The 16,489-nt window shown below is 44.6% G+C and overlaps 1 protein-coding gene across 4 annotated transcripts in view; it reads right to left on the bottom strand.

Annotated features, from left to right (window-relative positions):
• ARHGAP32 (Rho GTPase activating protein 32) overlaps window positions 1–16,489 on the bottom strand; it is a 238,606-nt gene that overhangs the window by 170,351 nt on the left and 51,766 nt on the right. For 2 of the 4 annotated variants that reach the window (XM_071449840.1, XM_071449841.1), the window contains exon 1: window positions 5,761–5,870. The exons of 1 other annotated variant lie outside the window; for it this stretch is intronic. In XM_071449840.1, the coding sequence (XP_071305941.1) occupies window positions 5,761–5,870 (110 nt within the window). Of the gene's footprint in view, window positions 1–5,760; window positions 5,873–16,489 lie in introns of those variants that run through there. One more of the 4 variants, XM_071449846.1, reaches the window with a different exon arrangement.

Raw genomic sequence — 16,489 nt, 5'->3', positions numbered from 1 at the left:
CTGCTGTTTCCCAAACTCATGCTGGCTCCAAGGCTGCAGATGGAAGCTCAGCTCCTCCATCATCCCAGCAACCACATCCCAACATGTCCCATAAAGAACAACTCTGGGCTTTGCCAGAGCAGACCCCACACATGAGCAGCAGAGCTCTGACACTTTCACAGCTTCCCAGGGGGATTTGAGGATCAGATATGGATGGAAGAGGTTTGTTAATCTCATCATATTGCTCCTGCAGAAAGTGATGAGCAACGGTGGCAGTATTAAACAAATTCGTTAGTACACAAAAAACTCAACACAGCTTTGGTTAACCTTCAGGGCACAAATTTAATGGCTCTCTGCAACCACAAATACCAGGATTAAAGAACGACCATCCTCTGAAATTGATATCTGGTGTGTGTTGGCCTTGTTCCCCCACCGTTAATAGTGAACGGAGATTCCCAGCCCATGAAAATCTAAGTGCTTTCATGTGTGCCCAGAAGCAGCTCCCCTGGTACCACACAGAGCTGCAAAAGTCCCTTTAAATGAAGCTGTCAACACTGAGCACTAGATGAGACCCTGCAAGATGAAGACATCAGCATAGTTTCCTCTTCTTGCTCTCTTTTTCATAAGCCATAACCTTGTTTCTGGCTAGCCAAGTCCTCCAGCCAGCCTGCTCCCCTCTCAGTGTTCCAAATGAGACCAATTTAACTGCAGAAAAGGCTCAGATCTGCTCCTACACTCTGGCTGCTCCCTGGCCTGACACCACCAAGAGCTGGTTTTGCAGTAGATTTTGCTTATGCAAAAGGACATCAAGAGGAGTCACTGCCTTTATCCTCACAGGAGAGTGCCCAAGTATCCAACACCTGGTATCGAATTTGTTACAACACACGCCCAAAGTCAAAACCCACTCTTGTTTCACCTGTAGCAAGGGGTTTGCTGGGTGCCTGATGCCATTCAAAGCTCTACTAAAGGAAAACACGAAAATCTGGTCCTGGTCCCTCTTCCCATCACTCCAAATTATGAGATTTGCTCAGAAACCATGAAAAAAAAATGTACCAAGTAGTTAAGTGCTCTTTTTATCTATTTTTTGGCTCTCAATTGCATGGACTTTGGGTTGTCAAAAGCTTTCTTGTAGCACATCTTTATTAGAACACAAACAGATTTTCACAGAGCCACTGCAGGCATATACACTTAAAATAGTTGGATATTTTATGTCAATAGTTTTTTAAAAAGCATGGCATGCACTAGCACAGCACATTTCCACTCCCAAAACAGAAGCCAGCACAGTGACACTACAAAGAGATACAATGCTCATTTACAAATGATATTTATCTCATACAGCAAGCAAAGCTATTCCACTAAAGTATCAGTAAGAGCAAATGCACAGAGAACAGCAGACTGAAAAGGCTTGGAAATACTGTGTTTATTATTTCTGAAAAAAGTTTGTGTGGTATCTTGTTATGTTTCACTTCTAAAAGGACAATGCCTTCTGAAATACACAAATGAAAACAAGCGGCCAGAGAATCAAGCCAGTTTGCACAATTAAAATACTCCTTAAGGGCTGAAATCTCATCTGCCACATTCCAGGCCTGAACAAGGTTTGGAACACTAATTTATAAACATTTTGAGAAATCTTTGACTATTCAATAGCCCTGTGAGTAGGAAAATCTATGTATAATGCACAATGAAAGGGAGAAACCCCAGCCTGCTGGTGTTCATCAGTGTCACACTCGGAACGGGGACACACACTCGGTGATCCGGTGGAGAGTCACAGCCACAAAACTGCCCCTTCTAAGGGTGGTTAAATCCCACCAGGGCTGCACACTGCACTAAATCCATCTGCCAGGAGAAAGCAACCACCACCACTGGTCGTGTATCAGCTCTGTGTCCAGCTCTGTTCTTATTCCAGAAAAGCCAGAGGATGCCCCAGCTAAAACTGCCCCCTGCTTGAACTGTCTGAAGCAAGAAACAAAGAGCTGAGTTAAACTCTTGTCAATGCCAATGAACAAGGGCTTTCTGGTCTTTAACATTATGGGAAGTATCAGGTTTGAAGTCCTTCCCCAAGCTGGATTAACTGGAGAATTTAGACCTTTGAGGAGGCTCGGAGTGAACCTGGAGTAAGTCAGTAACCCAAGGAGCAGCAATGCTGTGTCACCTCTGGATGCTTCAGGAGTTTAGTCAGGCGTGGGACCTGCTGACGGGAGAGGCAAGGCCCAACCCTTTATAAATGCAGTAAAATCTGACACAGATGATCCAACACATCCAGCCTGCTCCTGGGCATGCCTTGCTCTGCCAGTACAGCCGCTGCAACCAAGGGTGGCTTCTGCCACCACAAAGCTCCTCGGACCACACTGAAGAAAAACTAGAACAGACCTTTTAGCAAGTACTGCACTTTTACTGCTGCTTTACCCAGGGGAAGAAGCAAACTAGATTAGATGTGGATTGCGTAAGGAGAGGCAACTGATGGAAGAGCAGGTGTTACATCACCTCCAAGGTGTCTCCAGAGGTGCTGGGAAAACTAATTCCACAGTCACACTTTCAGAAGGAGTGAACATGGATGTAAGAGATGCTGGAATACAAATAGCGCCTTAAAGCAAGGTACCAAGTTCAAATTCCTCCTTCTTCTGTCATCCCCACTCTAAATCACACTGGATCTTCTCATCAGCCAAAGGAACAGCTGGCAGTGTGAAATGCACCCAGGTGCTGAGGGTTACCCTTCAGCTGCTTTCTGGATCCCCAATTCAGGCATGTTTGCATGCTCCAGAAACAGCACACACAACCTCCTCCAACAAATACACTACAGCGAGCAGCTGAGTAGCTGCACCACTCCATCCTAAGGAGCTGGATGGAATTCTAGAAATGCCCACTCCTTCTCAGCCCCTGCCACTGCATCCTGTCACTATTCCCAATATTAAAAAAAACCACACAAAAGGTGTACATGTGCCCGTTTTTTCTCTTTACATGAAAAGACACTGGAGTCTACCCTGCTCTGACTCAACAGCTAAAGAGCTGCCCTGCTTTGGTCTTTATCCTCAGGACTGGGAAACTCAGATCCCATCCCAGCTCTCCTGTTTTCTGTCCATCACATCCACTGTTTCAAACTCACCTTATTTCTTCTTTTCACCAGGGATTCTGTGGGGTTTTTTTCCTCTTTTCTTCAGGCTGATAACTGAATAGTAGCTGCGAATAACATTCCTTTTTTTCAACATAGGTGAAAACTAAGGATTTAATTCCCCTTAATGACAACTATCAGAAGCAGAATATCAAAAGATTACACTGCGGTCTCTGACACCAGAGCATGAAGTTTTCATAAAGTATCAAATAATAAGGAGAAACACAGTTCAACACAAAGGAAGATTAAACCAAAATGCTTGACAAAGCAGGATTAAATGATTATTTTTGTATTTTTGATATAAATACTGAGGATATGTCACACAGGACATTGTTACACTGGTTGTTGCAAAAAGACCTGGGGGAGCCAAGGACGTGCTCACTAACGGACTGATAAAGCTGTCCCCTCCTTGCATAAGAAAAAATGTGGGTTTTTTTTCCATGGAAAGCATCCCAGGGGGCCGGAGCCTGGGAAAGCTGTGTGCCGGAGCTGGAGGGCACGCAGAGGTCAGGAGGACAGGCAGCTCAGCCGTGAGCAGGGGACACGCTGTGACACCCAAGTCACCCCGGGCTGCCCGTGCCGAGCGCCAGTTCCGAACATCAATCCCCCAGCCTGGCTCCAAAGATATTCCCCATCCCTGGAACACACAGGGCTCTGCCCCTGCCCTCCCAACCACTGCCCTGGCACCAGCTCAGCACTGCTGCTTTCTGCCCCTCTTCCCTCCAGCCCCAAAGCCACTGTTATGGGCAGGACAAGCACTCTGCAGGCCTCCCATGTGCCACTCAGAAAAGGATGTTTTTCCTCAAGAAAATCTGCATCAGCACAACACATTCACTTTGACATCAATAACCAGCAAACTCCCCGCACTCCAAGCATCCATCAGGAGCACTGGAGTGAGAGCAGGAAGTTAAAAATACTCCTATAATCCTGTTAAATGCAAGCTTTGCTTCCAAAAAACAATACAAATTTTATCTCTGTGCTGAAAGGCAGGACATGAGCAAGAGATCTGCATTCAGAAAGCCAATCAAAATAAGCTCATCCTTAGTTCTGTCATACTCTGGACTCTCTGCCCAAGTGACAAAAAAAGGGCATGTCACTGCCAGAACTAAAACCTATTTAATCTGCAGACTTCTTGGATGACAAGATTCATTCGGAGGAAAACTGCATAGATTTTATCAAACCACTGCTAAACTGTCTTCAGCCAGAAACCTCATATTGTACACACTGACATTGCCAGCTTCTCACAAATACCAAAGGTCTCATTCCCAAGGGAATTCACATCAAACACAAATCCTGTAGTTCCTATTTACAAAATTCCCTCTGGTAAGCCTGTGGTTCTATCCTTGGGTAACAACATGTTGCCAATATATTGCATTTTGTGCTTTTTCCATGACAAAGGAAGCCAGGGAGTGTAAAGCCTTCAGCATTAGCACACTAGACAGAGTTAATTTTTAAATACAGTTTTGTTTCCAAGTAAGTGGAACCAAAATTTTCCAACTACTTTTCTCACAGTGCCCAAGTCAAACAATGAGCAGATATCCAGCAGCAGCTTTCCTAAGGATAAATATTTCAAGGAAGAAAGAAAACACCGACAAATTCAAAGAAATTTTGCAGTCCTGATGTGAGCTACTCTCCTTCAGTTTCTGGCAGTATAAGTAAAGTAGGAGGAGTCAGCATAAATTACCAAGACTTTGTTGATAATGTGTTAAACGGTGAAATAAGAATCTGCATCTCCAGCTTCTGGCACCTTGGTTCATAAATAACTTCTGGTGTGGTAAAACTGCCTTGATCAGTAACCCAGGTAGGTGGTAACAGCAAATTTTAACTGATACACAGCTCCCTCCTTTTTACCTCAGCAGTAAATATTTATTCACTTTCAGCCCTGAAGTAGAAAATCCCAATGGAACTGCAGCAGCACCAGGCATACTTCCTATCAGGCACAGCAAAAACCCGAGCCCAGGGTGAAGGAGATGATTTGCCCTGAAGATAATCAGCACTGCCTCATTCCACAAGAATTTTAACAACACGCATAAGATAACCTGGCCTTTCAGAACTACTGCTCCTAAACCATATCCCACCAACAGTTCTTAGTTATCCATTAGAAAGGGAAAAAAATACACTCAGCAAAGAGCCCTTGTGACTATTGCTGCTTTCACACAAAGTACACACTGTGTGCTCCTCTCTGCTATGCACAGGATATAGTACATTTTTTAGTAGAAAAAATGCATTTTCTGTCATGCTGATAACCGCATTCTACACACTTTACCGGAAAATGCCTCAAGGACTGCTGTCACAAAAAGGATGGGATGCAAAATTAGACTTTGTCTGCTTTCTGCATGCTGGTGGGAGCTACACAGTGTAATGTGGCTGAAGCAGGCAATTAACCTTTCTCCATTCAAACGCTCAACCACTTAAGACACACAGTCATCTGCATGGGTCAAAAAATACAGCAAATATTAAAATGAACTTGCATTTGCTAGGTGGGAACGCCACGCTTGCCTTCCTTAATCCCGCTCTACATTTTTATTAGGCATCGCCGGCTCCGACCAAGTGTGAAACAATTACATCCCTCGGAGATACGGTCTCAGCACGCCATTGATGAGGGTTAAAATAAAGGAGGGGAAGGGAGGCTCGTCCCGGAGGAGCGTCCTGAGGGTATGGCTGGCACTGACCTGTGTGATCCATCGAGGCCGCTCCCGGCTCCGGCTCCAGCGGTGCCCGCGGCGAGCGCGGCCGAGCGGCTGCTGGGGAAGGCGGCGGCGGCGCCGGTCCCTCCCTCCATGTTGCGTGTACGGCACACAGCGAGCACGGAGCAGGCAGCACAGAGCACACAGAGCACACAGCACAGCACAGCACGCACGGAGCCGTGGCAGCAGCGGGACGGAGCTGCCGGGGGAAGGAAGGGGCAGCGGCTGGGGCAGGGGCTGCTCCCGCGCCAGCCCCGCCGCGATGCTCCGGAGCCCCGGGTTTAACCCCCCCAAAAGGGGTGTTTATAATGGAAAAGCACAAGGCAGCTCGCGGATCTGGGCTCCCATCCTGCCCTCCCTCAGCAGCACCGATTCATGTTTTCCTGAGGCTGCTACAGGCATTTCAGCTGTAACCCTTTCCCGGCTGCAGGAGGAAAAGGCATCTCTTGTCCTGATCACCTCCATCCCCGTCCCTCGCATACACGCAGGGATGTTTTCACCTGCTCTGCATGTCCAACCCCTAAACAACACTTAAACAAGTGACCAGTAAGGACCTTACAAGCAGGAGTTATTCCCAGTTCTGCCAACTGGTTAACCTTGGATATATCACATTAATGTGTTTGCTGTTCTGCTTCCTCCTTTTGGAAAACAGGGTAATATTTACTGCATTCCCAGAGGAGACTTGTAAGCCTTAATTTATTTTTCTGTTTATGCAGCCAGTTTGAAAAGAAGCTGTGTAAAAACTGCTATTATAATTTCTGGTTCATACACCAAACCAAAAATGAGGGATAATTATTACAACCCAACTTTCAGATCCCATTAAAAGACTGAAATTCTTCACCAGACCACCAATGCAGCAGTGAGAATGATGAGCTCTCCATCTAAAGCACTGAGGTCTATCAAATAAGAGGAAAGCCTGGATGATGTATGACCCTCAGTCCGGGCTTGGCCATCAGCTTGTTGTGCGACCTTCATCAAGTCATTTTAATCTTTCTGTATCACTATAGAATGCAGAGCTCTTCTCACTTCTATGAAACAGCCCAAGAATTTCTGTATTGTTACCACTGCTACTCCTGCCTGAAGCTCAAAGGTACAAGCTAGAATTTGTAGCAATGCTGGCTATTGTCCGGCTGCAGCCCATGGAAACTCCATGTGGAATCTAAAGGTTTTGCACAAAGCTCCTTTTAACTCGGTAGGATGCTGAGGTTTATCAGTGTACATGAAGATTTGGAGGGGGTGAAATTCTGTATGCTGTTTGGACTCAGCAAAACACCAAGTTCAGAAAGACAAAAAGACTTCCAAAACAACACCTTTTTGTTAAAAATTCAACAGAAGAGGCTGCACAACCCCAAATTATACAGAACAGTCTGTATAACTGTATAACTGTTATTTTTTAGTCTGTAATGGTTGGATCAGTGCTGCTTCCTAAATGCTGTATAACTGAGTGACAATAACCCCGTTCATCAGCCCTGATGCCTAAGGACACAGCCAGGCCAAGCATGAGCTCAGCACTTACAGGAGACAAGGAAGATTCAAGCTTGGCAAAGCTGAGCAAAGTCAAACAGGTTATACCCGTTCTGTGCCTAGAAAGCTTAATGATCCTTTCCAAATCCCTCTTTCCAAACGCTAATTTTTCTTTGTTTCACTAAAACAGACATGCAGGAATGGGACAACCTAAAGACAGAAGAACTTAATAGGAAACAACATGTCCATTGAGGGGAAAAAAGCTCTTCTCATTTTGCATTAGTGGCTGCTGGGCTGCAGAAGCTGTTTAAACACCCTTCCTGCCCCTGGACCCCTCACCTGCAGCTCCCAGTGACAGAGACCAAGGGATACTGGGTGGATTCATCCCAGGGATTTTATACCTCAACTGGTGGACTTGACCTCTCTGACCTGAGTGGGGAAGTTAATTCCAATTCCAAGACAGGAGAAAATAGAAGCACACTGAGAAGTGAAGGATTTGCATGAAGTGATGGGGACAGAGACAGGGCAGAGGCCCCCAGTGGTCCAAGACCCCAAAGCACCAACAGAATGAGAACACAAGGTAGGAAACTCTGTGGAAATTCTCCACCCAGGTGTGCTACAATAAAATACGGCACCCTAAGGTGAGCACACACAGAAGATAAACCTCTGCTTAAAGGAGTGAGACTAAAACCCAGTTCCACAGTTCCTGGTGAACAGTGTTCAATCTAAGCTGAATGAAACAGAACCAGAGTAAAACCAAAGCTGTCGCTTCAGAAAGTGATAAAGCATAAAAGCGCAACAGACACTGTCCACACAGCATCTGCTACAGCTTAAGGTCTACTACCCTGCTCAGAGGAGTAGAAATAGCTGTGGGGAAAAATTAGGGAAATGTATTCACTACAGCTCCAGGAGACTCTTCCAACTACCTGGAACTTATGACAAGCAGAGAGAAGGTGGATTTCAGTGCAGAGAGACTGAGCACATGCACTCCCTACACAGCCAGGTGTTGGGGGCACGGCAGAGGATTGTGCCCTGCTGCTGCTTTGTGTTTCCATGCTGAGATCCCACCTCCAGCTCCTCCTGCCATCTCCTCTCTCCTCATCCAGGGCTACCTGTTCTCCTGCACTTCAGCTACAAGCCCACCAAGGCAGAGCCTCTCCTGCTCTTTATCTGAACATTTTTCAGTGCAGCACAGCCTTTTTCCAAGGCCAGGGCTCGGGACTGTACAGCTAAACAGTAATAAGGATTTTGTTTCACAGCTAACTAGAATTCACCAGTTATTAGGAACACTACTGTGCATGTCCAAGTGTCACATTTAAAAAGGTCTTTTAGATGTCTCAGACAACCAGGCTCAAAACTGCAATGGTTTGATGTAACCTCACAAGTTTCCTTCACATGGGCTGGGTTCTTTCTGCTGGAGGTAAATTTTGACAGTAATGGATCATTTTTCCAATGCAGACAAGATCTCTCTCCAGTCAGCTTTGCTTTCCCTCTAGCTAGGGCTTGAATTATCACAATAACAAGTGACTCAAATGGGGGTTTGGTGCTGCTTTTTCAATTAAGAGAGCAGAGCAGAGAGGTATCACTAACTGCAAGCTCTAATTTGCTGTTAAAATAGGAATTGGCTTGGAAACATTTTATCTCTTAATCCTTGGAGTAACAGGGGGAGACTCCGAGTCAAATTCAAAACAAATCTCCAACCTGGAAAGCTGTTCTATGACACGGCTGAACCCATGACCAATTTGTTTAACTTCAGGTTGATAGAACTAACACGGATAATTTGATTACATAATGATTCAGCTTTCTACCACATAAATAAATTTTGGGAAGCTGCAACAGCAACACCTATTTCAGACAATTCTCTAACAGAAATTTCTGTCAACCACTTAAGGAACAGGATTAGACAATTCTTTACCACTTCTCACCTCTGCCAGTACTTTCTTTCCACCTTTGATAGTTTCTCTGAGTTTAAACACTATTCCATTTAAGAAGATAAGAGTGCCAACCAAGAGAGGATTTTAAATATAACCTCTTCGATTGCTTGAGGTTATCTAGGCAGAAAAAGGCCAAGGATGCTGCAAGCCTTCCTCCCTTGCTCTTTGCATAATTTTTCATTAAATTAAAAATGGATTGCCATTAATAATGTATGCAGAAGAAGACACTGTAGGATCTCTTTTGTTTCCAAAAGTAAATTAATTTAATGTGAAAATAGTTCAATGTTAAGATATACAAATTTTTGAGTAAATTATATGAAGCACCACCATTCTTGTAGGGTATTTTACAACCACAGTTTTAGCTGAGGTGCTGCTCAATACACACTGAAGCAAGTTCATGAAACAAAGACCAACTGGACAGCTGGAACCAAGAAACTAAAATATTTAAAAGAAAATCTTGCTGGTAGCCCAAGCTGAGAACTATTTCACTGCTAATTAATGATATAGGTCACAAACTGCTCTCTCCCAAGGATTATGACAGGACATTTGCCTTCCCCAGGCACAGAGTGCAGTTGTTCAAGGCCTGTTTAATGTAATTTTATATGAAAAATGGTGGTTTTATACCGGAAGGACTTGGTGAATCACAGCACAAGAAAGGGAAAACTAGGCTGCACTTTGTGACTGACAAAACATATGTAAAAGCCTTTCAAGCTGTGCCCATATCAGAGGCTCCTCAGGCACAGCTAGGGCTGGATGAGCCTCTGAAAGGCTGTTTGCAGCCCTGCTCCCACATGAAGGCAGAAGTGCTGAGCAGGCACCTCCAGTCCCTGTCCAGAAGGACATTCCTGCACACTCTCCCAGGCAAGAGCTACGCCCAAGGCTTCACTTTAAACACAAGTGTGCTGCCACTGCTGCACACCTCCCAGTTAATCATCTCAAGGGCCATTTACCCAGCTCTGCGTTATTGCACCTCCGGGACAGTTCTTGCACCTCCAGACCACTGTCCTGCTGAATTCCTTGGTATAGACCTTGGGTTTGTGATGCCCAATCAATCTGCTGCAGGTGTGTTACTGATTTCATAAACTGCAGAGTGTATGTGTTTATCAAGGGAAGAAAAGAAGAAACAATTCAGGATCTCAGTGAAAATCTAGCCCTGCAAACCTCATAGCAAAAGGGTGATTGGGATGTGGAGACCAAGCTCTACTCACAATGGGTACATAACGTGGGACATCTTCAGCTCCCAACCAAGCCTTCTGTTTAAAGGTGCCAAATGCAGTTTTTGCTACAACACAATCTGTGAAAGGATCACTCAGTAGCACAGCCATTGCTAGAGATGCCGAGCAAACACATGAACCTGAGTGTCTCACCTCCCTCTCCTAAACCTGAGCCAAGCTGAGCCATCAGGTGCTGTACCTGTGCAATGACAATGGCACAGTCTGTGGCACTCCTGCACAACCCTAATGCTGCAAAGTCTGACACTCCACAGTCAAGCCCATACTGAAAACTCAGATCCTTTCTAAGGAGTTTGCATTATAAAATGCACAAGTGTCAAGCTCCAATAGGATACTCAGACGTCAGACCAGACACAGCACACAAAGAGGAAGCTAAGGAGTCCCTACCTGGCTCCAAGTCCTTTATGGCACACACAGCATGTGTTTTTAAGTCATGAACCACAATCTTCACTGGTGGAATCTCTGCCAGAAGAAGAAACAGATACTCCCTGCAACTTACTGTTAGCAAAACTTTATTCCAGGGTAAAGGGAAACCAGCCTTGTGGAGCAGACATCTAACTGGATGAGTAATTGCAGCATTCCCATACTGCCTTTCTTCCTCCCCCAACAGTCTGAGCAAGCTGCTGATCAGGATAAGTTTGTGCTTGTCCTGTGGTGCTGTGCCCAAGGTGTGTCTGTGTGATCCACCTGCTCTGTTCAGCACTGTCCATAATCCCTCAGCACCTGCCCTCAGGGAATGAGCAGGCACTCAGAAGTATTCCCCTCAAAAGTATCTTAGACATGGCAAAAGAGAACTCTGTAGTGTAAACAGCAACCTTTGTTAAAAATTTACATTTTCACCAGTTCACTATGGAGAAACAGATCATCAGTGTCACAGCTGCTCAGGAGCAGCTCATTCCCTGGACTTGTTTCCCCCTGGCTTAAGACTTGAAAACCTGTCTCACTGAACCTTGAGAAAGTGCATGATAAGCTACAAGGACAAGAAAAACTCCCGAGGGATGGAGAGCAGAGATGTGAGAGAGGGAAGCACATACAGTAATTATCAAACACAATGTCTGGGTTTCTCCAGCCTTGGAGACAACAAGAGCAGGTTCAGCATCAGGGAGGAGCAGAGGCAGCTCAGGGGAAAGAGGTGTTTGAGTCCTGACACGGCTGTGAAGAGCTCTGCCACCCTTAAAATTCATGGCCAAGAGAGAAACTCTGTTCATTAAAGCTGGATGACAGAAGGGGCCCACAAGAGAGAGCCACAGTTTGAGACTGAATGTGGTGGAAAGCAACCAAGTCTGAGCAGTGGAGGAACAGATCAAATGCCATCAGCACAGACACATTTCAGGGCCCCTAGGTCACAGCTCCCCCAGGTAACAGCATCTGGCACCCAAAAGAAGCAACTCACAGAGCAGCCTCTTCTCCAGAGCAAGAGCTCTGCACTAGCAAGGACACAGAAAGAACTTCCTGCAAGTGATTTGAGCATCCATGTATCTCTAACCAGAGGAGACTGCACAGGAGTTGGAAAATTTCAAATGCTTCCCCCATCTGTCCATCCCTCTCCTTTCTGAGCATCATTCCACATTTCCCCAAGACCCTTTTCAGCCCAGCTGCTCTTTAAGTACAAGATGATCCTCTCTGTTGTCATATGAACTGAAAAATGTGTGTCAGTTGTGAGCGCTGTGGACAGCCCAGACCACCAGAGCAGTGCACCTTTAGCTGCAGGAAGGTGTCCCATGGGATTGCAGTCTCTCCTCTTCAACAGGAGTGATCTGACTCCACACCTGCACAGCAGGGAGCTTCCCACGTGGAAGAGCTGGGAATTGCATTAAGCATCTCTGGTGTAGCTGTCAGGCACTAAATACACTGTGTCTAAATATGCAGTCCTACAAAGAACTCCAGTTTGCTTTTTCCCCAGGTGTAAAGCTGGCAATGAGCTGATCTGCTTTTATATTAGGCAATCATGATTTGACTCACAGGAATATACTGTAATAGCTCTAGTAATAATTCTGCATCTATCTCACCTCAGTTTCCTCCTGGATGAAAGCTTTTATTTAAAATATCCCCAAGACAGCTGCAAGGAGAGAAAGAGTGGAGAATTTCTGTCTTCTGTGTCACTGCCTGCTCTTATCACAGCTGTCATTCTCCTTTCACTCTGACTGACCCTCTCTGAAACAGGGCTACAGTTTTGCCTGTTCAGACATTAAAGTTTGTAGATACTGTGGTTTAAGTACCTCCATCTGTACAATCTCTCAGTTCTATTCTTTCTAATCATGTTAGATTAGAAGGCAGTTAAACCTTCCTTCTCCACACTCAGTATCCAAGCACCTCATCTAGTAAAGGATATTGCTGATGTTCTCTCTGTGAAAAGCAGGGAGTTGAAAGTCAGAAGAGCAGTGATTACTCAAACATTCCCAAAGCTGCCTGTGTAACCTCTCAGAGCTTGCACTCAGTGTCATCCCAAGCTCCTCACATTAACCCATAAAAGAATGTGCACTATTTCTTCAGAGATCAGATTTGGGACTGATGAGGAAGTCAGGGCACACATCCCAGAAGGTGAGTCTGTGAATCCTGCAGGAAGCTTCATTTGACTGAAGCTGGATTCTGCACAAACACTACTGCAAGGAAGGTATCTTTAAATGACCCCTCATGACCTCTGCCTTGCTCTCATATTATTAGAAGACATTTTCAGAATCGTTCCTCCTCTACTTAGGTGTGTTTTAAGCCATATCAAATGCCCCAAAACCTCACATCCAACTTTCACTTTGCCCTGCTCTTCACATCTCTCCATTGCTTTACTTCATCAGGTTCCTACTCAGCTGCTTTGTCTTTTTCAAGTTCTCATCCTTTGTTTCCTGCTCTCCACCTTATCACCCCACTTTCCCATTCACATCCTTCATTGTTACTGCTGCTGTTACTTCAACCCTTCCACTTACCAATATTCTTCTTTCCATTCTTTCACTCCTTCATTATCACAAAATGCCCTGTATCTCCTTTCCCAAGTGCTGCTTTCTAAGAAACTACTTTACCCTGCTACAATTAAAAAAACAAGTCTTTTCAAGCAAGTCTTGCAATTTTTAAACCTATGGAGAGAGGTTGGAAAAAGCTGAGGAACACCACTTGGTTTTAAACACTGTCCTCCTACTGCCCCTAAATCAACATTTTATGCCCACAGCTCTGATGGGCAAATGAAATGCTAACAAAATCCACCAAAGTTAAATCAATTATCCAGAGGTCTTGACACAAGCATTGACACCTTGACACCAAGACCACTTGACAAAGTACAGGATTTGCTCTTCCAGGTCATTTATCCAGACACGGGACACACTGTTATGCTAATAGAGAACTATTTTCCTGGTTCTGGAAATACAGCTAGGAAAAGCATTCCTTCTCCAAGCACAACACAGCTGACAGTCTCTCCCCTGCTCTGCAGCAAGTTTGAAAGCTGAAGAAGGGAAAGAAATCCAGTTAAATCAGCTGGGACTGCTGAAGGAGACAATACACAGTTCTGTTAAAATGGGAGACATGGGAGAAGCAGCTGAAGGATCAGCTCAGTCTCACAAAATCCAGACAGTTCTGCACTGCAGGGCAGACTGGGAGAGGAAATTAGGAAATTCTTGGTATAACCCTGGATAAAGCTTGTGTATCAAGCAGCATCACACAGGTAACCTCAAATTGGGAACTCACCTTTATACAAGGCTTTTTCCAGCTATGTAAAGGTATCGGGGCTTTTGGGAGATAAATAAATGAAAGCCATGAGGGAGCTACACTGGAAATTCAGAAATTACTTGGAACACTCTGCTGATATGTGCATGTGACTCTCATAGCCTTGGGAAGCCTGGAGCTACACAGAAAAGGAGCTCAGAAAAGCCCAAGGAAAACCCAGCAGCATGGATAGGAGTGCTCAGAACCCTCTGGAAGAGCCTGTGATCTGTGCCCAGCACTGAGCACCAATTCCTTCTAAATACAAATAGCCACAACACCCCAAATGAATGAGGTGTGGAGTTTGTCCTTCACAGAAGGTGCTGCCTCAACACAGAGAAACAGCCAACAGGGCAGAAACGCAACATGCAGGAAGATCCAAAACACAGGTGAAATTTCTCAGAATAGTCTAAACTTGGCCTGCAGGGCATTTATTTGGTCAGTCACAGCTCTGTATCTGCAAACTCTCCTCTATTCCAGTGCTATAAACACATGAATATTCCGTTTTATGAGGCCTGAGTAATATTCATGGAAACTGTCGCTCAGCATCTCTCTCTCATGCTGACATTCACTCTGCATTGAGAAGGACAAGATCACTGAGATCCTCAGGAAAGGATCATTCTGCTGTTACTGGGGGTTTATTTTTGTGTTTAAACATTGGAGAAGGGGATAATGCATGGAAATGTAGATCTTATGTTACATAACACAAATGTTGCAAAGCAAGAAATGCTGCTCCTGCTCCTAACCCCCAAGGAAAACCAATGCACCTCCAAGCTTTAGCTCATCCTCTGATGTTCCAAGGTAAGGATCAAGTCTGGCTATCACTCAGAAAAAGAGACAAAGGACAGAATGCATTTTTTTCCTAATCTTTCCATGAAAAATCACTGATATTGTTAAAAACTGGACATAGACATTCTGGTAAAAACTGGAAATGCTTTCTGTTAAAAGGTAAGTTCTGTATTTTCTCCAAGTACAGCTTCTGTGAATTTTTTTCAACACCACTGAAAGCTTTTTAACACAGCACACAGTTAAATGACAATAAAATGGCTGTTTTGAACATGAAGGAGATTTCACTTTTTCTGAAACAGAAAAAAAAAGAACATGAAAGACAAATCTAATTTTCTTTCATTATAATCCATTGATGCACAGATTTTTGTTAATTTCTTTCCTTATGGGTATAATCTAAACATTTTAAGATATAATAAACCTACAAAGCACCACAGGAAAATAGTAGAGAAAAAGCCTGGGGAATCTTCTAGCAAATTTTTCATTAGTTTTGTATAGAGAACATCATGTGAGAAGCCTGGGTGTGTGTTATAGCGAGAAAACATCAAAGGTCAGGGGAAAAGGACACACAGTAAAGGATATTCCAGCTCTGGTCCCCAGGCCCAACATCCAGAATTCCTAACACTCCCATCCCTGGAAGTCTCCAAGGCCAGGCTGGATGGGACTTGGAGCAACCTGGTTGAGTGGAAGGTGTCCCTGCCCATGGCAGGAGGTGGGACAGGATGGGGTTTAAGACCCCTCCCAACCCAAACCATTCTGGAATTTCATTATTGGTTTGGTGGGAAAGGGAATACAGAAGCTGTTGAACACATGTACTAGAAAAGTGAGCGGTAAGATGTTCCAAAAATATGTCTGGGAAATAAAAACCAAGGTTTATTTATTGCCAGTGTAATTTACCCCAGAGTCAGGAGAGCTCAGCCAGGTTGGTCCACACTGCAAGGCTGGGGCAGCCCTGGCCACCAAACCAGCCCTGCTGAACACACAGCAGGAAAGCTGGGAATTGTCCACACCAGGCTAAGAAGCTGGGAATTATCCCCACCAGGTTAAAAAGCTGGTTCCACATTAAGTTTCCAGAATGTAATGAGCACACAAGGTGCAAAACCAGCAGTTTAAAATCCCATCTTTCCCGTCTCCACAATGTAACACTTCTATACATGCCCACATCCACAGGTAACTAAAATTAAACACAAACTGGAAAATAGATTTAAGGCATTTTCTCAGTAACTGGAATGAACTGAGGATTTCATGTGCTATTTGCCTTCATGCCCACAGCTCTGCAGCAAGGCTGGGTTTTGCTTTAAGCACGGCCCTTTACACTCCACATTCACACAATGTAGTAGTTGATCATTTAGTTCTGGGTGAAACCCAGTATTTTACACACATGCAATACTCTTTTTAACAAATATTGGACATATTTCACTCAGCAAAAAGGTGGTATGTTTACAATTATTACCATTCCTTTCCCCCATCGTGGTTTGACATTGGTCAAATGCCAAGGACCCATGAAAGTTGGTTGCCTACTTTCTTCTGCTACAGCTGAGCAGAGAAGGGGAAAAAATGAATGAAGGGCTCAGAAGTTGAAATAAGGACTAGGAGAAAACATTCTAAAGG

The sequence above is a fragment of the Agelaius tricolor genome, unplaced genomic scaffold (genome assembly GCF_023055355.1).
Source record: "Agelaius tricolor isolate 1412-34295 unplaced genomic scaffold, bAgeTri1.0.p SCAF_29, whole genome shotgun sequence".
Lineage (NCBI taxonomy): Eukaryota > Metazoa > Chordata > Aves > Passeriformes > Icteridae > Agelaius > Agelaius tricolor.
The sequence above is the reverse complement of the archived record's forward strand: the minus strand, read 5'-3'. Positions and strand labels throughout refer to the sequence as shown.